We start from the raw sequence: 22,748 nt of genomic DNA, 5'->3' as shown, positions 1-22,748 counted from the left end.
CCTGCTGATGAACACCTGGGATATTTCCAGTTTTAGCTATTATAGGTAAAACTCCTGTGAGCAGTCATGTACAAGTAACTTTTTGTGACCACTGCACTTTCATGAATAAGAGATACATTAACCAATGTTATAGACATTATAACATGACTTGCAAAAAATATGCGTGGAAAAAAAATCATGAAAAAAATCTTCTTGCTTCTTGAAAACCATACAAATATATAAGTAAATAAATCACAAAAATATGCTGTTTTCTCTATGGCTATTCATTACTAAACCTATTTGCTTTTTCATCGTTTTTGTTCTACTAGTAATAACATTTCACATGTTGGATAACAACCTGGGTTTGGGGGGATTTTTTTTATGCATGTGAAATATTCTTTGATATACTGGAATTATCAGATGTATTTTTATTTAATGTCAAAGCTTTTGAAGAATTTTATGTTAGTTCTGTTTCACACTCAGGTAGTATTGATGCCTGACTTTTAAAATTTCCTTTTAAGATCATGCAGCACTAATGTGGTTCAGAAATGCTCATGTAGACTTGTAGATAATGATCTATACACATAATGATATACGCATCAAGAGATGATTTAATACCAAGAGCAAAATTCATGAATAAATATCACAGGGAATAAGCACATTTAATTTACTCTGTTACACTTGAGTCATATTAACTATACATATTACTCAAGGAATCCAACCACACCTGCTGAAAGAGATAGAGATAATCATTTCAATGATGAGGTGTGATGTCAACCTCAATTTCTCTGGAGTAAGCAAGAGATGGGAGAAGTGAAAATGCTGATGCCTCAGAAAGTTCCAGTATCTGTGTTGTGCTGGGAGTACCATTATGCATTTAATTACTTACTTTTAATTTTATATAAGAACAAACTATACAAAAGAAAACTAGGTATTTTATTTTGTATCAACAACAAAGAAATACCCAACAAAGAATGTTTCCATACTAAATTTAAACTTTTCAAAGTACAGCTATATATCTGTGTGTATATTTGTCTAAGTCCATATTAATGTGCATTTAGTAGAAATGTAAGGGATTCTAATGAAAACAATTTTAGTTATTTTAGGACTTTTGGCTCGTGTACAGGCTTTAAAGCCTAATTCCTCACTAACAACCCCAAATACCACTTGATGAGTGATGTTTACTTATTTTAGTAAAATTATAACAGAGCTGTGTGAGCCTTGTATTCTTTAGCAACATAATTAAGTATTCCATATGTTGGTGTTCCTCATATATATAATGAGAATAATATCACATACCTCTTTGAGACACCATGACAAATATCAAGACAAGGACACATGTAAAAAACTTAACTGAATGCTGAGTCAATAAATAATGGCGGAGGTAATCTTTTGAAATGTTATGTATTATTCATTGCTGGCAATTTTTTTCACATTTAAAACTCTAGTTTTCAGGGTCAAGACTTTTACAGCTCACAGAAAAAATCCAGCCAAGAAAGGTCTCACTAGTAAGCTTTTGACTTTTAGACAAAGTTCCTTTTGAAAGGAAGTTAATGAGCAACATGTGTATACCTATAAAAAATATAGTTATGCTTTTGCACATCTGATTTGCACATATATATTTTAACCCTATATATTAACCAGTTTTCTACATTTTATATGTATCAAAATTTCAATGTCAGTATCAATTTAATATTTATCAGATTAAAAGAATTTTAAAACAGCTATTATTCTTTACTATAATCAGATAAATGTGTTTTATACCAATTACGCAAATAAATTATGTTCACATATTATACTATTCTTAATCTTTACTTGACCTATTGTCATTACATTCTAGTCAGAGGTATTTTTTGTTGTACATAATTACAATTTCCTTTTAAGTTGTTTCTTTACAGGAATCTGTAAGGGTGACCATTGCCTAGGTCTACCTTTGAAGCATGGGCATGAATAATAATGGTTTCATATGTTTGGCAGTGTAATTATAATTCTATTAAATTAAAATAATTTTTATAGGTACTCACGTGTTGAACAGAAAATGTGACTTTCTGATTGTTCTGTTAATATTACTTTTTTCCCCCAAATTAGGAAAATAAAATACATTTTGTTGATTTTTTAAATCTCTGCCCCCCAAATTGGAAAGTACTAATTATGAAATTGGGTTAAAATTGTATCCATTCTACTGCCAGTTCCCCAGAATTTCTTGGGTCCCCAGGTTATTAATTCATCCTTTTTGGATTATCTAATTCTGCTACAAATATTCACTGAATACCTACTAATCTCCAGTCACTGTTCTCAGTGCTGGTAAACCAAAGAGCAAAAGTCCCTGGTCTGTTGTAGTTTAGGTTATATGCAGCAGATTAAGAACAAATAGACAAGTTACTTTAGTTTATGCAATGACTAGTTATCAAGAAATATAAAGTAAAAAAAGGAGAATGAGAAGAACAGGATGAGGGAACAGTGCTGCTATTTTTATGAAGGTTGGCTGAGAAAGATCACCGTGATTAGTTAAATCTTATATACAAATTGCTATATGAAAATTTAATAAATGTTTTTCTAAAAGAAAGAGTTCTTTGATTTATTATGACTAATAAACATTTGTTGGGTGTCTTTTTCTCCAAATATTTATATTTTATTGGTATTTTAAGAGTAAGAACTGGCAAACAATGGACTAAAAGCCAAAGCTAACCCACTGGTTGTTCTGTATGGCTTTGGTTTATACATTATAAAAGTTGAAAATAATCAAACAAAGAATAATACTTCATGATGAATTTAGTGAATTTTGTGAAATTCAAATTTCAATGCCCATAAAATTTAATTGTGACTCACTCATTTGTTTGCCTAGTGTCTACAGTTGCTTTCACTCTATAATGCCCATATGGTTGCAACAAAGAGACCCATAAGGAAACCCACAAACTCTCTGTTTTTTACTATCTGGCCCTTCATGGAAAAAAATTTTTCCAACATCTGTTACTGAAGAAAATAAATCTCTATATCATATTTCTAGGAAAATTGTGGTGCCAAATGTATATTCCCTTGACCCAACTCTAATTTATTGGCAGCTGGAGTGGACAGTGTCTGTACATGTTTACAATGTCCCACCATAAGCAGCCTTCTGGTCTACCTGTTTATCCTCTTAGGAGCATTCTTTAGGTGCTGGGAGCAAGCTCAGACTGCATGACCCTTACAAAGGAAGCCCAACTGTGCAAACAAAGCTCCAGGAGCCATCCTCAACCAACTGGGTATGGAAGTATGTGTATCTACTGTAATATCACTTTCAGTGTTCTCACCTTTTTCTTTATGTGCTCCACTTAACTTCTTTGTTGGCAAATACTTTCTTCAATTATCTTTTTTATTTTTAAAAGACAGTGAGTTTATCATAGGAGACAAAAAAACAACACAAGGTTCTGTGCATGAACTCAGCAACAGAAGTGCAATGACCAATCACCTGCAGACTTTGGAAAAAGTGAGGTGATTCGTTAATGATCATGAGGTACATCTGTTATTTAAGTAGTGATTTGTGGACTGAAGAGCTAGTAGCAAAGTTTGTATTTTATGCAGTTATTCACAGTTAATATGTTGTGGTAACTAAAATTGGGAGGGGCTTTTTTATTTAATTAAGCCATGGTAAATGAAATTTATTCACACCAGAACCATGCAAAGCTAGGACCGTCTATATTTGAGGAGATATTGTACAATCATACTGCAGAGAAAGAGGACTAGAATGTTAGGGTAGAAGACTGACAGGCACAAGCGTATGAATAAGACGCCCTCCTTTGCTTTGGTTAAAGGGGAATCAAGATTCTGAGAGGCACTGATCTCTTCTTGACACAAGGCAATCCCACTGTGCTGTCCTGCATCCAGCATGGCAGCAGGCAAGCAGGGGTCCCTCCAGCTTAGACTAAGGCATTTATAAGAGACCATTTAGTTCCAAAGAAAGTCAACAAAGAGTTAAAAGGTGAGAATCTTTCAAATTGATATATTTTAGAGGTAAAAGAGAAAAAAAAATAAGAAAACTGCATAATTACATCGTTCTGTTTATCTTATGCGAGCTAGCTGTGAACACCAATTGGAGCCTAGTTAAAGATATATATCAAGCATGCTGATGGCATGTCAAGACCACAATATCAGTGACTCTTCCCTTAGATTGTGATTGACTGAGTGGACAGGAGAAAGAATTAAAACCATCCTTTATTCTACATGTTTGCATCACCCCCTTGTTGATGGCCTCCTTGCAGCAACAGGTCAGTTACTGATTTTCATTAACAGCCAGGTGTCTGATCAGACCACTCTGCATCTTTCATGTGAACTCAAAGCAAATTTTAATATAACTAACAATAATAGGAATCTTGGTTAAAAAAAAAAAATGTAAAAGTAGAGAAAGAATTAATTCTTAACTATGAAGTAAAAATTTCCTTGAAATTATTTTATTGAATCATTTTATTATTGAGCATATATTATTGTATTTGACTATTTAATGGGTACCTTGGATTTTCATAAATGTAAAATTTTTAAATTATCTAACTGTAGGGATGAACTGATATTTCTCTCTTTCTATTCAAAGGACTTTGCCAGATCATTTTATCCTGAATTTGCCTCATCACACTTTCCATCATTGCCTGTATTGTTGAAAGGCAAAAATGGAAATTGAAATAGATAGGTGGAATTAACCATCTTGACCTGATTTTTACTGCTTGGCTTGAACTGAACAAACTGCACTATCAAGAACTTTTAAAGAACAGCTTTTCATACTGCAGTTCTACAACTGGATAATTTCTAAAGCATTTAGCTCAGTAGTGATCATCATATTGCTTTAATAAAATGATTCACTTACAATTCTGTGCCAGAGAAATCTGAGCATTTGCAGTTAGGTGGGGGAAATAACTTTAAAATACTGTAAAACTTTTTCTGAAGAAGAGCAATATAATAAAAGAAAACTTATTCTTTCATATTTGTCCTTTTGAGGAATACTATTTAATGTCTGCCTCAGTAACTCCATTCAGTCACTTCAGTTCCACTTCAGTACGTTTTCATTGAACTTGAAATATATCATTGGAGATTACCATTTCAAGGTCATCAGTTTGCACCAAGCTGTAGAAGCAACTCAAAATTACAAATAACATGTCAGCCTAAACCCAGTTTGTTTTTCAGACACAAAGAGTTTTCTTCTGGAATAGGTGTTGACTTATCAGGCTGCTAAGAGATATTTTAGGGAAGAACCATACTTCTTCCCCAAGGGTCTCAGGGGAAGAACAAAGTAAAGTCAAGGTAACTGCTTCCTTGACAGTCTTTAGAATCAGGAAAGATGCTCATGTGTTAAATTAAATTCTGGTTGTTTACATTGTTCTCAATGAGTCTGCAGACAAAGGACTTTCAGCTCCTAGAAGCTATGTTCTGTAATGAAGAGTGAAGGAAGGTTCTCTCAGGTAAAAATTGAATTGCTTGTCAGTGAAGTTTTCTTTCATGGGCTCATCTTCACTAGAAAGACACAACGCTTAGTGACTATCTTGGCTGTTACCATTTCCAGTGTCTCTTCTGAGGATGGATCAGGGTTAAAATTATAAGTTAAATTCTTCAAAATTTAGTCTAGTAAAATCTTTATTTTGTCTTTTAGTGGTCAGAGGATTTGCGCCACTTAACTGTACATTGTGTACATCTTTCAATGAATGCGGATTGAGTAATAAATTAGTGTATTATGATAAAATGCCATCATAATTATAAATTCTTTGTAGTGAGTACATTCTTTTTGATCAATCTCCCAGTGAATGTACAATACATAAGTACGTCCTTTTTCTAAATCAAGTCTCCTTTTACAGACCGACAGGGAAAAAAGCCTGTGTGTGTTTATGCATGTTTCATAAGTATTAGATCATAATCCTCCAATGTGTGGTTCTTCTCTGTCAAAGAAAGAGAGAGTTCGCAAGGCTACCTCAGCTTACTTCCATGACAGAGACTCACAGAGAAGGAGAAGTAAAAGATTTAGACATGGGCTTCCCTGGTGGAGCAGTGGTTGAGAGTCCGCCTTCTGATTCAGGGGACACGGGTTCGTGACCCGGTCCGGGAAGATCCCACATGCCGCGGAGCGGCTGGGCCCATGAGCCATGGCCGCTGAGCCTTTGTGTCAGGAGCCTGTGCTCCGCAGCGGGAGAGGCCACAACAGTGAAAGGCCCGCGTAGCGCAAAAACAAACAAACAAACAAAATATTTAGACATAAGTAGAAGTCACTGCATTTTCACTTAATGTGGTATTAATATAAACCCTCAATTTGAATAAACATTAGTAGGTCATAGAGAGCCTTCAATTAATATATCTTTGTAAGGGTGGGTGCTCATTTATGAAAAAGACAAAAATGTACTTTCCAAGAGTTTATAGTTTAGGTGGAGATCAATGAGCTCTCATGTTTTTTTACTATACTGATGAAAAGACATTTGAATGACTTTTGTTTGTGTCATACAGTCAGTAATACTACAACTAGAACCCTGTTGTCATAATAGTCATTTTTCCTTTCATTCACAAGTGCTGACATTTCCTTTCATTCACAAAGGGTAGAAAAATTCTAATAAATATTATATGGAAAGTGTTTTGAAAAGTTTTTAAACTTTACAAAAGATTTTTAAGAAGTATCTTAAAAGAGTGTTTTAATAATATAAATAACAAGGGCTTGGTTTAATTTAGGCAAATGTTAGTTATAAAAATAAATATTTAATTGGAAAATTTCAAGCAGTATGCGTTTATGTTCAGTGAACATTTATTAAGAAAATGAAAAAATAAAGTATACTTGTAATAATGTTTTAATATGTGTTCTTTTGCTATAAAGTTATTTTAATACACGAGCTTTTTAGTGTAAAAAAGGTGGCTTAGTAATAATGATAGAAATAATAACTACAAGCTTTGAGTTACTTTTTTAAAGTCTCTTTCCTATGACATCTTTAGCAACACCAAAAACTGATTTAAAAAAAAAAATGAATTAGTATTTTAATAACAGAACTAAGATGTATTTATGGCAAACTCTTTAAAATAGGAAGTTACAAATCAAAAATTCACTCCCTCCATTTCCTAAATGCTCCATGTATTTTATTACACACACACACACACACACACACACACACACTCCACACCTCCCATAATAGTTGCATTGATTTAATATCAACCAGTTGGTTTTGATGTGAATATCAAAATTATACATTTTTTATTTTTTTGTAAATTTAATAAGATTATTAAGATTATTAATAAATTCTTAAGATTATTTAATAAAATTATTATTTAATTTTAGGAAAGCTTAAGCAAATCTTTCAACATTTACATGGTATTCATATTGCTTTTCTATTAATTACCTGCTAATGTCATTAGTGTAGTCCTATTTAAATGTTTCTAATTTACTTCTTGATTTACAAAAGTTTTTTACATATCAAGGAAATTCACTCCTTGTTATATTTATAAAAGATTTTTTTTGTTAATGTTCTCAGCCTTTGGATTTTTAAAATTGGTTTATTTTTGATGTAACTATATTTTATATTGAGGTGGTTAGTGATTTTACATATATATATATATATACTTTAAAATTTCTTGGTCTCATGTTTTCCCTCATGGACTTTTGATCTTAGGCCCACCTAGAAGTGAAAGTTCATCAACTATGTTTTCATCTTCTAGGATGTTTAATGTTGTAGTAGAGTGTGACTGAAGACAAGTTACTTAAAATCCCCATCCCTGTTAATGCATGTGGAGCCCTGAGAAGAGAACCACACATATGCTAGTTCTGTGGCACTGTGTGCTGTGCTCTAGCCCTGTCTCATCTAAACCTCATTCTGGTGTAACGAGTAAGGCAGGAATCTAAGTTATTTATTTTTCTCCAGAAGACAGCTGGCTATCTTAACACTATTTATTTGAATAATAAAATGTTTTTTCACTGATTTGAACAGCCATTTTTATTATATTACACTCACATGTATTAGAGTTATTTCTGGCTTTCTTTTCATATTTGTTAATATAGCCATTTTCATTCATAATAAAGCCATCTTTTAAAAATCTCTAGTTACACAATACTTTTTAATATCTGGTAGACCATTTTTTCCTCAAGATTCCTTTGTATTGGAGATTGTCTGGCTTTTAAAAATATATTTCCTAATATTTGACTTTCAAATTTCCAGAGAAACACAGGTATAATTTTATAAATAACTTGTACAAATATTATTATATAAATTGTGATTACAAGATAATAATTATCATTTGCACAATAACAAACCATCTCATTCAAAATTAGTGATTCTTTGTATTCAAACTGACATTATTCAAAAGAGTTTTAATTTTTTGCTTTATCTAGATTTGTAACCTATTTTGCTGATTTTATTTTTAGATAATTTACTTTTAGTGATGCTATTTAAATAGGTTCTTCTGTTCTTTACACAATCTGGTTATTTTCATTTTTAAAAATTGCATGGAGTTTTGTATTTTACTTATTTGCCAACTTCCAGAAATTTTAATTTTTTTCTAAGATTTTAAAGATAATAATTTTTAATTATTAAGGTGGGCTGTTACATGAAATATAAATAATTAAAATGATTTTCCATACTTTTGTTTCCCTTGGTTATGAGCCAAGAAGTTGGCATCCTTTTGTATTTCTTGATTTTAGTGAAATTAATATAAACTAAACAAAATGCTTGGTTTTTGAGATGTATATACGTACTTCAAAATCTAGCATTAAGCTTAATGATATATATACATTTATATCTCTATACAAATCTTCAACTTATGATGGGATTACATGTTGATAACCCCATTGCAAGTTTAAAGTATAGTAAGTTGAAAATTCGTTTAATACACCTAACTTACAGAACATCAGAGCTTAGCCAAGCCCACCATAAACATTCTCAGAACACTTACGTTAGCCTACAGTTGGGCAGAATCATCTAACACAAAGCCTATTTTATAGTATAGTGTTGAATATCTTATGTAGTTTTTTGAATACTGTCTGAAAGTGAAAAACAGAATGGCTGTAAGAGTTATCAGTTGTTTACTCTCGTGATCACATGGCTGACTGGGAGCTGCGGCTCACTGTCCTGCCCACCTTCACAAGAGAGTGTTGTACTGCATATTGCTGGCCCGGGAAAAGATTAAAATTCGAAATTCGACTTACAATTTCTATCAAATACATATCACTTCCACACCATCATAAGTCGGAGAATTCATAAGTCAAACCATTGAAAGTCGGGGACTATCTGTACATAGCTATTTATCAGTTTATTATAATTTTACAAATATTTATACTGGGGGAATGTAGAATTTCATTGGTTGTTTATTTGGTGCACATGAAAGTATTTTGATGATTATGAAATGTTACAATGCCATCCTAGTAAAATATAACGAATTACCTAAAAAGTAAAGACTTTTATTTGTGCTTGAAAAATATTTTCTCTGCAATAATACTTCTTTATATAAGTGTAAGAATGTTATTTCGAAGTTATATTTCTCATAAGTATGTAGATACATGAAAGTCAATGAAAATTTTATTCTATGAAAAATTCAAGAAATAAGTAATTTTTTATAATAATACCTTCTTTAAAGCTTTATGTCTTATTTTAAGTATCATGAAACATATCTTTTGCTTTAAAAAATTTTCAGAATCCTTCTCAATATTTACTGTTTTCATAAAAGGAATACATCTGACTAATTTAACCTATTCCAAATGATTTGATGGCACCAGGATCACCATTATTATTGGGCCAAAATGTTCTTTAGTCATTATATAATGTGTTGTTTTTTAATAGCTATAAATGATTGTTCTATTTGAGTTAAAACAATATTTCTTTTTTCTGGTTATTCCTTCACTATCAGCTATTGCTACTTTCAACTCCCCCAGATCATTTTGACTTATAGGTTTGTAAAAAGTCTTGTAAATCAAGTAACTAAGCTTATTAACATTGTATTAAAATTATAGTAAAAAGGTTCTGTGAGAATACCTGAGGTCCTTTCTGTTGAGTTGAATGAGAGCTTTACCTTATTTATTGGATATTTTTGTGACATCTGTTTTGTCTGTGCAGAAAACTCTTATCATTTTATTCTGTGAGTGTTCAAGATAAGTAAGATTGTTAATTATTTGAATTATAGATATGGAATAAGTCCTACTGTCTGTAATGTCAAAATAGAACGTGCAAGTATTAATTCCTATTTTTCTTCTCCAAATAATCACATTTGGCCTATGAATGAACAACTCCAAAGAGACCCAGAACCACACTTTAATAACATCTTGAGCACTTATTCTCCATTTTATATTTTGAGAAAGGAGCCTGCTATTTGTTTTGTCATGAAGAAAACATTTTTGTAGTCATATTGTATCTAATACCTTCTAGTTATGTTATTGAACTTGGAAAACAGATACTTTATAAATTTTTAAATGCAAATTAAAGTAAACTCTATTGCTGCTGTAACACATTGCCATAAAGACCTGTTTAAAACAAGTGCCATCTTTTAGCTCACAGTAAGTCAGAAGTCCAAGAAAGTACATCTGGATTCTCTGCTCAAGACCTCAAAAGGCTGAAAACAAGGGGTTGGCGAGGCTGTGTTCTCCTCTGCAGCTGGAGGCCATCTTCCAGTGTCATTCAGATTATTGACAGATAGTTTATGAAAGCAGTCTGGATGCTATTGTGCCTGCAGTCACACATTTTAGAGTTGTGCCTCTGCTTTGCAGGCATTTGAGATAACCAGAGATGGTTTCATGAACCCAAGCGTAAATATGTCTTAAAATAAACTTTCCTTTTTTATTTCTTTCAACTGTATTAATTACCAGCACAGTAGCCCACTCTTGTTCATTTTCTGTTTTTAATTTATGTAATGAAAAATATTGCCTTTACACTAAGGAACAGCTCAGGGTAACATTGCTCAGAGAGAATGGCTTTGTCCTTCTTCCTCTAACTCAGGAAACCACCAAAGGGATACATACACTCTTATAAGCAAAAGAAAACAACAGAACTCACAAAGAAACTGATACATTTTTAAAAGTATAATACAGTTGGGAAGTTTATACAGATGACTAATGAAGTATGCTGGTGAGAAAATACCTTAAAGAATATTATCACTAATAACTTTCATTAGAAAAAGAGCAAGCATATTTTTAACTTTGTGATCATTAAAAACTAGACAAAACATTTATATTACAGTCTGAATAAGAAAATAATAAACTTATTGATTACTATAAATAAAGCTCTACAAATCAAGAAATCTTTGTTTTGTATTATCAAACTTTTTTTGACTAAGCAAAATTGAAGGGTGGAGTGAAAATAGATCATCTCTAGAGCCTCCTGAAAGAAAAGAAAGCCCTGCCAATACCCTGATTTTAGCACAAAGCGTAATTTGAACTTCTGACCTCCAGAACTGTAAGATAATAAATGCGTGTTTGTTAAACTGCTAAATTTGAGATAATTTTTCTCAGCAGCCATAGTAAACTAACACAGCTTCTAAATTTAAAAAAAAAAAAAAAAAAAGGAAAACAGGAATGCACTCCTATTTCTGATGTAGCAACTTTAGGATAAAATGTATAGGTCACCTCTGAAAACTGCAGCTAGAGGAAAAACACTGTAAAAGTAAAAAATTCTGCCATGTGTTGAGGTTGAAGACACATCTAGCTTGTTTCATTGAAACTTTGAAACTCAGATCAAGTCCTCACTTTCCCCTTTGAATACCAACACCTTTTATCGCTCAGAGGCCCTTAACCTCACACATTCTCAATGATTTTCTCTGAGAAGGATGAATGTACCTTAAACACCATGCAAAGAATTTGACCAAGGTTTTGGAGAAGAAAGTAGTGGAAGATATTTACTTCCAGACCTGCAAATACGTGTCTCTTGGGATTGTGTTAATTAGGATTAGGTTACACTATTTCTTCTGCCATGGTTTGTCAAGAGTTAGTCATAAGAGAGAGGTATTTGCATACAACTCTTAATTTTTAGTTAGGCATTCATGGAATCCCAATGCTATCAAGTTTTGAGAATTCACATGACCTTGAAATTATTTAATACTTTAGTTCACCTTGGAATTTCAATTTGTACATATTTGAATAAAACATTTAACATATCAATAAAACATAATAAATACATTTAAGCATAAAAGAAGTACTTTTGTTTAAATAATTTATCTTATGTTACTAAACAGTACCAAATGACTTTTATGAATATTCCAGTTTATTTTTACTCTAAAAATAATAGTAGTCTTATAATACTTAATGTTTAGTTGTATTAAAATTAGCTCATATATTTAATAATCAAAAAACAGATTTAATTCATTTTAACTCAGTATTTATATTATTACAGCTTTGTCAATTTTGAATAAAAATTGAACATAAATTATACCATTTTACTTCAATTAACAAAATTTTCCTGCCAAGTTGTTTATATTTATTTAGTTCATTGCTGGTTATGTTCTACAGAGTAAATCAGTCCCCTGAGGAATGTCTTCCCTAGTTTGCAAACTTGTAATACATTACAAGTAAAATGATCTTTAGTGCATAAGTGAAAGTACACAAGAATGTTGACTTGTAAATGTAGGGATATTTAATCACTGAAAATGAAACATAGCTGAATGTGAGTGTAAACATTAAGATCAAACACTGAAGCAAGATCAGTGTTTGCTGGTTTATATTTTATCATATAAACAGTTGTGAACTAGTTCAAGGTAAATGTTTTTAATGTGAAATGTTTAACTGAATCCCTTAAAACACACCTCATCAGCAATTTAGCTTATTCTTTCGATTTCTATTTTATTAGTCAGATTTACTACATTTCTCAATTTTATACATAAAAAGCTTTTAGGAAGGATAAGCTATTTTGTTTAGAGATTCTAACAGTTGATAAGGATAGAAGATAATTTTATGTCTCTAAATTCTATTTCTATTCCCCGAATGCATTTTTTAAAAATAAGGTTTAAAAAAAGCACAGCTGACATTTGTTTACATATCTTAAAATTGACTTTTAAACCCTTCTGCTATTTAAGGCATAAGACAAATTTAAAGAGAAATTTGGTAAAGAATTTATTAACTTCTCTTCACTTTAAGAAATTATACAGATAACATACATAGCTTAGCTATTTAAAAGGGCTTTAATAAATGTCTTTTCAAGCTAGGATTATGTTGCATTTTTTATAGCAAACAGTGATAAATGTAAGTTGTAAAATCTACTCACAGAACTGTGTCATGCCCAACAATGATTCTATTGAATCAATAGTTTAGCATGAGACCATTATGTAATTCAAACAAGCTGAACATATGTGTCTACTTTAATCATTAGTGTCTGCCAAGAAGAGAAAATAAAGTACTTATATTACTTCGTTTTTCTGCCAATTTTTTTTCTTCAAGAAAAATGAACATGACAAGAATGTTTTCACATCCTAATTTGTACAGTGTCTTGGGAAGATTCTTTGTTGGATTAGTAGTAAAGTGTGACTATGTGATTTTATGTTTTATCAGGAGCTACAACCATAGAGAAATATGACCTCAGAACAAATTTGTGGATCCAGGCAGGGATGATGAACGGCAGGAGACTGCAGTTTGGTGTGGCTGTTATTGATGACAAACTCTTTGTAATTGGAGGTCGAGATGGTTTAAAGACATTGAACAGTGTTGAATGTTACAACCCCAAAACCAAGACTTGGACTGTCTTACCACCAATGTCAACACATAGGCATGGTCTAGGTAAGATTCTTATTTTATTGATATTATTTTTAGAAAATATTTTATTGATAGTAAAAGTGTATGCTAAAATATAGTATTATTGTCAATTATCATTAACTTTAGGTAAATTGTGGGCTTATTTGGAGCATCTATGTTTTTAATTCTTGATATTTTCCTGTCTTCACCAATATGCAATAAACTGTTGAGAGTGATGTTAAATATACCAAGATGAGTAGATATCAAGTTATTCTCAAAGTTTTCACAGTCTGATATTCATACAACATGTAAAATTCATTTGGTATGAAGAAAAAAATGCAGAACTATCATGGAGAGACCAGAGTAATGCAGCCTAGAGGAAGAAACAGTTAATGTGAATTGAGGAAAACTTAATTAAGGTGGCTTGCTCCCACATTACTGGACAGACAAATCTAGCTATATCTTTACATTTAATTGATTCCACCTTGAAAGGTCCATGGAGAGTGGGCAACACAGGTTTAGAAAAAGTGTGACACATCAATAGGCACCTGAGGTCAATATGATAGGATTCAATCAATCTCTATTATGGAGTAACTTGGAGATGGGGAGAACTATATTTGGATTCAGAAGTTCTGGGTGTGAGTTTTGAATCTACCATTTGATATTGCCATGATTGGGCCCAGCAGTTAAACTATGAGCCTCTGTTTCCTGATTTGTCACAGCTTCCTGGTGATGATAATGAATATGAAATCGCTTGTAAACTGTAAAGTCCTATACAAATATTTGAAAAAAGAGTAATTTAATAAAGATAGTTCCTGAATTTGTACTTCTTATCATATGGATTGTAAGAGGTGCTAATTAGTTTTTTTGAAGACCTGAAATAGGCCAGATAGTTGACTAAGTACCTTTCATATATGTAGAAGTACACATTAGAAAGATATTGAAGTTTAATTACAAATGTACTGATTTAGACATTCATAGGTAAGCAAAATCATAGAGCATTTCAAAAACAAATATTGATACTTTAACTTTGAGGTCTTCATCACTGCATTTCTTATTCTTGTCTGCCATCATCTAAGAAAACTTTTAAAATGAAAATAAATAAAATAGCTCTGAACTAAAGCAACTTACCTTTTTGTTCTTCCGGTTTACCTCCTCTTTCTTCGGTTTGCTCATTAGCAAAATTAAGGAATAGTAATAAATGTTTGGGAACTTTTTCAAGCTCTAAAAGTTTGTGTTTTAAATAAAAATTGTATAAATATTTTAAATCATATAGCCCCCAATTATAATATGGAAAATATGAACAGCAAATCATTTTTTCCCAGGTAATATTATATAAAAGTTTTCTTATATATATATTTTAAATATATTGAAGAATTTTGGCTTTTGTGTCCATGTAAAAGCTCTATGTATTGCTTTTATTAGCAAGCTATCTACCTATGTTCCTGTTTGGCGGAAATATAGAGAATAAACACTGTATTGGAATTTTTGGAATTTAATGTCTTTCTTCCTTTTTTAGACAATTCAGTTCCTTTCTATTAAGGAATTCTAAAGTTCAATAAGGTAGGATATTTGTATATCAAGAGAACATACTTGAAAACATTTCACCAAAAATACACCTTAAGTGGTATAATTTTAGATGTTTAAAGTATATAAGGTTATGATTTGCCTCAAATCCTATCACATAGGCTGCTGACCCTTTAGGAACCAGTGCTGAGTAAGATGATAATCTTAGATACTGTCTTTTAGTCTGTCTTATTTGGTAAAGAATCCATTGTTGAAGTAAGACTGTATAGAAAATGACCCAAGTATCAAACACATCTGATATATAATACAGCATTTCTCACAAATTTTAGTGACCCAATACCAACTCTAGTAGTCCCTTATTTTCATGCTTAAACCTCTCTTGTTTTTCTTCTGCTTCAGTTCCATTATCAAATAGCTCACCTCTTCTCCATATCTCATGCCATTGACTTCCTCTGTGATTTACTTCCTAGTGGTTAATGCTTCCTGTCAGTTTTTTTTTTAAATTCTCTACTACAGTACTCCCCAAGATCATAACTGATTGAGTTAATAGGTAAAATTATGGCATAGGGCATCATTTCTTGGGACAATTATCAGCTCAAAGTGCCTCATAGATTGCTAGCAATGCCCAGTACATAGAAAACTGTCTTTGACTTGGATGCCAATCCAACGTCCAATTAGTTGAAGCCAGACTGACAGCAAAGTCTTGTTATCAACAAATTATGGCAAGATCTGCATGGACACAGCTGATTCACTGTCTGGCAGTATGCAAGATGCAATAGCTCTTTTGAAAAGAACAATATGGCATAGGAAAAAAGAACACAAATCAAAATTTCCTCCAAGTTATTCACCCAAGGCAGTGCTGGGAATTTTTGTCTCACTCAGGAAGTAACAACTGACTCTGTTTCTCTAATCACTGTACTATGACTCTTCCTTCAGTGTAATAACCAATATTGGGTTTGAGTGTAAACCAACAGCCATTGGTACTAGTCTTTTATTTGTTCAGAAACTAGAATGTACCTTTTTACTTTGCCATAGTTAAAAAATACCTACCTTGTGGTATGCAGTGAGATTACAATATTGCCTATGTATCCCATATTATACATTCAAGTGACAAGGAGCTAGAGTCTAAAGTAAAATTTTAAAATATAAAATAAAAACTCAAAATAATTTCTTTGACCTATATAGCTTTCCCCCACTTGATTTCTTTGAAAAAAAAAAAAAATCCTGGGCTTCCCTGGTGGCACAGTGGTTGAGAGTCTGCCTGCCGATGCAGGGGACACGGGTTCGTGCCCTGGTCCGGGAGGATCCCACATACCGTGGAGCGGCTGGGCCCGTGAGCCATGGCTGCTGAGCCTGCGCGTCTGGAGCCTGTGCTCCGCAACGGGAGAGGCCACAACAGTGAGAGGTCCTCATATCGCCAAAAAAAAAAAAAAAAAATCAATTATGCGAGAAAGCCACGTAAGTTCTTCTGTTGCTAAGGTTGAATATGTGGCCAAAATTTTTTCATAGCAACTAGTAAATGAAGAACACTTCTTGTGCTGGATAAAATAGCATATAAAATTGTATTCATGTTAAGTCTGTGACATCAGGGAGTAATGCATTTATCTAGAGAATGAAGATAATTAAGACTACAGTTGTCTCAATATGCTGAGTTTTTATTTTAGCATTATGTCTTTGGAACACATAATTCTATATATCATGTCTTCTTTCCCACCACACTTTATATTGTATAAAGTTGAAAAAGGCATTACTACAATCCACTGTTTGCAATTGTCATTTTAAGACAAATTCATAAAACAGTTATATAGCTAGTGTATATTATGGGTTTTCTATATGCCATTCTCCATGTTGTATGATAAATATGTGGTAGGGGCTGTTTTATTTTTGTTTGTTTAATTTTCAATTGAGATAAAATTAAGTGTTAAAGTATAGAATTGAGTACTTTTGAGTCTATTCACAGAGTAGTGCAGCCATCACCACTATCAAACTCCAAAACATTTTTATCATCCTGAAAAACAACCTTGTAACCAATAGTAGTCGTTTGTCATTGCCCCATCTCCCTACACCCCTTAGCAAAAATTAATTTATTTTCTGTCTCTATGGAACTGCCAATTTTGGACATTTCATATAAACAGAATCATAATTTGTGGCTTTTTGTGTATGGTTTCTCTCACATAACGTAAGGTTTTTCAAGGTTCATCAGTTTCATAGCATGTATCAGTACATCATTATTTTTCTGATTGAATAATATTCCACTGTAAGGATTTGCCACATTTTTTAAAACATGTTTATTGGCGTATAATTGCTTTAAAATGGTGTGTTAATTTCTGCTTTATAACAAAGTAATTCAACTATATATATACATATATCTCCATATCTCCTCCTTCTTGCACCAGCCTCTCACCTTCCCGATCTCACCCCTCTAAGTAGTCACAAAGCACCGAGCTGACCTACCTGTGCTATGCAGCTGCTTCCCACTAGCTATCTATTTTACATTTGGTAGTATGTATAAGTCCGTGCCACTCTTTCACTTTGTCCCAGTTTACCCTTCCTCCTCTCTGTGCCCTCAAGCCCATTATATATATCTGCATATTTATTCCTGTCCTGCCCCTAAGTTCTTCAGAACCTTTTTTTTTTTTTTTAAGATACCATATATATGTGTTAGCATGCAATATTTGTTTTTCTCTTTCTGATTTACTTCACTCTGTATGACAGACTCTAGGTCCATCCACCTCACTACAAATAACTTAATTTCGTTTCTTTTTATGGCTGAGTAATATTCCATTGTTTATATGTGCCATATCCTCTTTATCCATTTGTCTGTCAGTGCACACTTAGGTTGCTTCCCTGTCCTGGCTATTGTAAATAGAGCTGCAATGAACATTGTGGCTCTTTTTGAATTACGGTTTTCTCAGGGTATATGCCCAGTAGTGGGGTTGTTGGGTTATATGGTAGTTCTATTTTTAGGTTTTTAAGGAACCTCCATACTGTTCTCCAGAGTGGCAGTATCAATTTACATTCCCACCAACAGTGCAAGAGGGTTCCCTTTTCTCCACACCCTCTCCAGCATTTATTGTTTGTAGATGTTTTGGTGATGGCCATTCTGACTGGTGTGAGGTGATACCTCATTGTAGCTTTGATTTTCATTTCTCTAATGATTAATGATGTTGAACATCCTGTCATGTGTTTGTTGGCAATCTGTATATCTTCTTTGGAGAAATGTCTATTTAGGTCTTCTGCCCATTTTTGGATTGGGTTGTTTATTTTTTTGTTATTGAGCTGCATGAGCTGCCTGTAAATTTTAGAGATTAATCCTTTGTCAGTTGATTCATTTGCAAATATTTTCTCCCATTCTGAGGGCTGTCTTTTGGTCTTGTTTATGGTTTCCTTTGCTGTGCAAAAGCTTTTAACTTTCACTACATCTCATTTGTTTATTTTTGTTTTTATTTCCATTTCTCTAGGAGGTGGGTCAAAAAGGATCTTGCTGTGATTTATGTCAGAGAGTGTTCTGCTTCTTTTTTCCTCTAAATGTTTTACGTGTCTGGTTTACATTTAGGTCTTTTATCCATATTGAGTTTATTTTTGTGTATGATGTTAGAGAGTGTTCTAATTTCATTCTTTTACATGTAGCTGTCCAGTATTCCCAGCATCACTTATTGAAGAGGTTGTCTTTTCTCCATTGTATATTCTTGCCTCCTTTATCAAAATTAGGTGACCATATGTGCATGGGTTTGACTCTCGGCTTTCTATCCCATTCCATTGATCTATATTTCTGTATTGTGCCAGTACCATGCTGTCTTGATTACTGTAGTTTGTAGTATAATCTGAAGTCAGGGAGCCTGACTTCTCCAGCTTCATTTTCCTTTCTCAAGATTGCTTTGGCTATTCGGGGTCTTTTGAGATTCCATACAAATTTTGAAAGTTTTTATTCTAGTTCTGTGAAAAATGCCATTGGTAGTTTGACAGGGCTTGCATTGAATCTGTAGATAATTTTGAGTAGTATAGTCATTCTCACAATGTTGATTTTTTCAATCCAAGAACATGGTATATCTGTCCAGCTCTTTGTATCATCTTTAAATTTTTTCATCAGTGTCATAGTTTTCTGCATATAGGTGTTTTGTCTCCTTAGGTAGGTTTGTTCCTAGGTATTTTATTCTTTTTGTTGCAATGGTAATTGGGAGTGTTTTCTTAATTTCTCTTTCAGATTTTTCATTATTATTGTATAGGAATACAAGAGATTTCTGTGCAATTAACTTTGTATCCTGCTACTTTACCAAATTTATTGATTAGCTCAAGTAGTTTTCTGGTATCATCTTCAGGATTCTCTATGTGTAGTATCATGGCATCTGCAAACAGTGACAGCTTTACTTCTTCTTTTCTGATTTGGTTTCCTTTTATTTCTTTTTCTCCTCTGATTGCTGTGGCTATAACTTCCAAACTATGTTGAATAATAGTGGTGAAAGTGGGTAAACTTGTCTTGTTCCTGATATCAGTAGAAATGGTTTCAGTTTTTCACCTTTGAGAATGAGTTCGGCTGTGAGTTTCTTATATATGGCCTTTATTATGTTGAGGTAGCTTCCCTGCATGCCTACTTTCTGAAGGGTTTTTATCATAAATCAGTGTTTAATTCTGTCAAAAACTTTTTCTGCACCTATTGGGTTGATCATATGGTTTTTATCTTTCAATTTGTTAATATGGTGTATCACATTGATTGATTTGAGTATTTTGAAGGATCCTTGAATTCCTGGGATAAACCCCAGTTGATCATGGGGTATGATCCTTTTAATGTGCTCTTGGATTCTGTTTGCTAGTATTTTGTTGAGGATTTTTGCATGTATGTTCATCAGTGATATTGGCCTGTAGTTTTCTTTCTTTGTGACATCTTTGTCTGGTTTTGGTATCAGGGTGATGGCAGTCTTGTAGCATGAGATTGGGAGTGTTTCTCCTATGCTAAATTTTGGAAGAGTTTGAGAAAGATAGGTGTTAGCTCTTTGCTAAATGTTTGACAGAATTCACCTGGGAAGCCATCTTGTCTTGGGCATTTGATTGTTGGAAGATTTTTAAACACAGTCTCAATTTCAGTGTTTGTGAATGGTCTGTTTATATTTTCTATTTCTCCTGGTTCAGTCTTGGAAGGTTGTGCTCTTCTAAGAATGTGTCCATTTCTTCCAGGTTGCCCATTTTATTGGCATATAGTTGCTTGCAGTAATCTTTCATGATCCTTTGTATTTCTGCAGTGTCAGTTGTTACTTCTCCTTTTTCACTTCTAAATCTGTTGATTTGAGTCTTCTTTTTTTTCTTGATGAGTCTGACTAATGGTTTATCAATTTTGTTTATCTTCTCAAAGAACCATCTTTTAGTTTTATTGATCTTTGCTATTGTTTCCTTCATTTTTTTCATTTACTTCTGATCTGATCTTTATGATTTCTTTCCTTCTGCTAACTTTGGGATATTTTTGTTTCTTTTTGTCTAATCCTTTTAGGTGTAAGGTTAGATTATTTATTTGAGATGTTTCTTCTTTCTTGAGATAGGATTGTATTGCTATAAACTTCCCTCTTACAACTGCTTTTGCTGCATCCCTCAGGATTTAGCTCATCGTGTCTCCATTGTCATTTGTTTCTAGGTATTTTTTGATTTCCTCTTTGATTTCTTCAGTGATCACTTCATTATTAAGTAGTGTATTGTTTAGCCTCCATGTGTTTGTATTTTTTATAAATATTTTCCCATAATTGATATCTAGTCTCATAGCATTGTTGTCGGAAAAAAAATACTTGATAAAATTTCAGTTTTCTTAAGTTTACCAAGGCTTGATTTGTGACCCAAGATATGATCTATCCTGGAGAATGTTCCATGAGCCCTTGAGAAGAAAGTGTATTCTGTTGTTTTTGGATGGAATATCATATAAATATTAATTAAATCCATCTTGTTTAATGTATCATTTAAAGCTTTTGTTTCCTTATTTACTTTTATTTTGGATGATCTGCCCATTGGTGAAACTGGAGTGTTAATGTCCCCTACTCTGAATGTGTTACTGTTGATTTCCCCTTTTATGGCTGTTAGCATTTGCCTTATGTATTGAGGTGCTCCTATGTTGGGTGCATAAATATTTACAATTGTTATATATTCTTCTTGGATTGATCCCTTTATCTTTATGTAGTGTCATTCTTTGTCTCTTGTAGTAGTCTTTATTTTTCTGGTATGAGAATTGCTACTCCAGCTTTCTTTTGATTTCCATTTGCATGGAATATATTTTCCATCCCCTCACTTTCAGTCTTTATGTGTTCCTATGTCTGAAGTGGGTCTCTTGTAGACAGGATATATATGGGTCTTGTTTTTTTTATCTATTCAGTCAGTCTATGTCTTTTGGTTGGAGCATTAATCCATTTACATGTGAGGTAATTGTTGATATGTATGTTCCTATTACAATTTTCTTAATCGTTTTGGGTTTGTTATTGTAGGTCTTTTCCTTTTCTTGTGTTTCCTGCCTAGAGAAGTTCCTTTAGAATTTGTTGTAAAGCTGGTTTAGTTGTGCTGAATTATCTTAGCTTTTGCTTATCTGTAAAGCTTTTAATTTATCCATCAAATCTGAAAGAGATCTTCACTGGGTACAGTAAACTTGTTGTAGGTTTTTCCCTATCATCATTTTAAATATGTCCTGCCACTCCCTTCTGGCTTGCACAGTTTCTGCTGAAAGATCAGTTGTTTACCTCATAGGGATTCTCTTGTATGTTATTTGTTGTTTTTTTCTTGCTGCTTTTAATATTTTTTCTTTGCATTTAATATGTGATAGTTTCATTAATGTGTGTCTTGGCATGTTTCTCCTTGGATTTGTCCTGTATGGGACTTCTGCACTTACTCGACTTGATTATTTCCTTTCGCATATTAGGGAAGTTTTCAACTAAAATCTCTTGAAATATTTTCTCAGTCCCTTTCTTTTTCTCTTTATCTTCTATGGCCCCTATAATTCAAATGTTGTTGCATTTAATGTCCCAGAAGTATTTGAGATGGTCCTCAATTCTTTTCATTCTTTTTTCTTTATTCTGCTCTACAGTAGTTATTTCTACTATTTTATCTTACAGGTCACTTATCCATTCTTCTGTCTCAGTTTTTCTGCTATTGAGTCCTCTAGAGAATTCTTAATTTCATTTATTGTGTTGTTCATCATTATTTGTTTGCTGTTAAGTTCTTCTAGGTCCTTGTTAAAGGTTTGTTTTATTTTCTCCATTCTATTTCCAAGATTTTGTCACATCTTTACTATCATTACTCTGAATCCTTTTTCAGGTAGACTGCCTATTTCCTCTTTGTTTGTTTGGTCTGTTGGGTTCTTACCTTGCTGCTTTGTCTGCTGTGTGTTTCTCTGTCTTTTCATTTTGCTTAACTTACTGGGTTTAGGGTCTCCTTTTTGCAGGCTGCAGGTTTGTAGTTCCTGTTGTTTTAGGGGTCTGCCAGAGTGGCTAAGGTTCTTCCAGTGAACTGTGTAGGCTTCCTTGTGGGGGGGACCAGTGCTTGTTTTCTGGTGGATGAGGTTGGATCTTGTCTTTCTGGTGGGCAAGTCTGTGTCTGGTGGTTTGTTTTGAGGTGTCTGTGACCTTATTATGATTTTAGGCAG

General features: G+C 32.9%; 1 protein-coding gene across 2 annotated transcripts in view; it reads left to right on the top strand.

The window, feature by feature from the left end:
• KLHL1 (kelch like family member 1) overlaps positions 1 to 22,748 on the top strand; it is a 379,107-nt gene that overhangs the window by 293,863 nt on the left and 62,496 nt on the right. For both annotated transcript variants that reach the window (XM_007456373.1, XM_007456372.1), the window contains one exon: positions 13,433 to 13,657. In XM_007456373.1, the coding sequence (XP_007456435.1) occupies positions 13,433 to 13,657 (225 nt within the window). The remainder of the gene's footprint in view (positions 1 to 13,432; positions 13,658 to 22,748) is intronic.

The sequence above is a fragment of the Lipotes vexillifer genome, unplaced genomic scaffold, assembly GCF_000442215.2.
Source record: "Lipotes vexillifer unplaced genomic scaffold, Lipotes_vexillifer_v1.1 scaffold373, whole genome shotgun sequence".
NCBI lineage: Eukaryota > Metazoa > Chordata > Mammalia > Artiodactyla > Lipotidae > Lipotes > Lipotes vexillifer.
The sequence above is the reverse complement of the archived record's forward strand: the minus strand, read 5'-3'. Positions and strand labels throughout refer to the sequence as shown.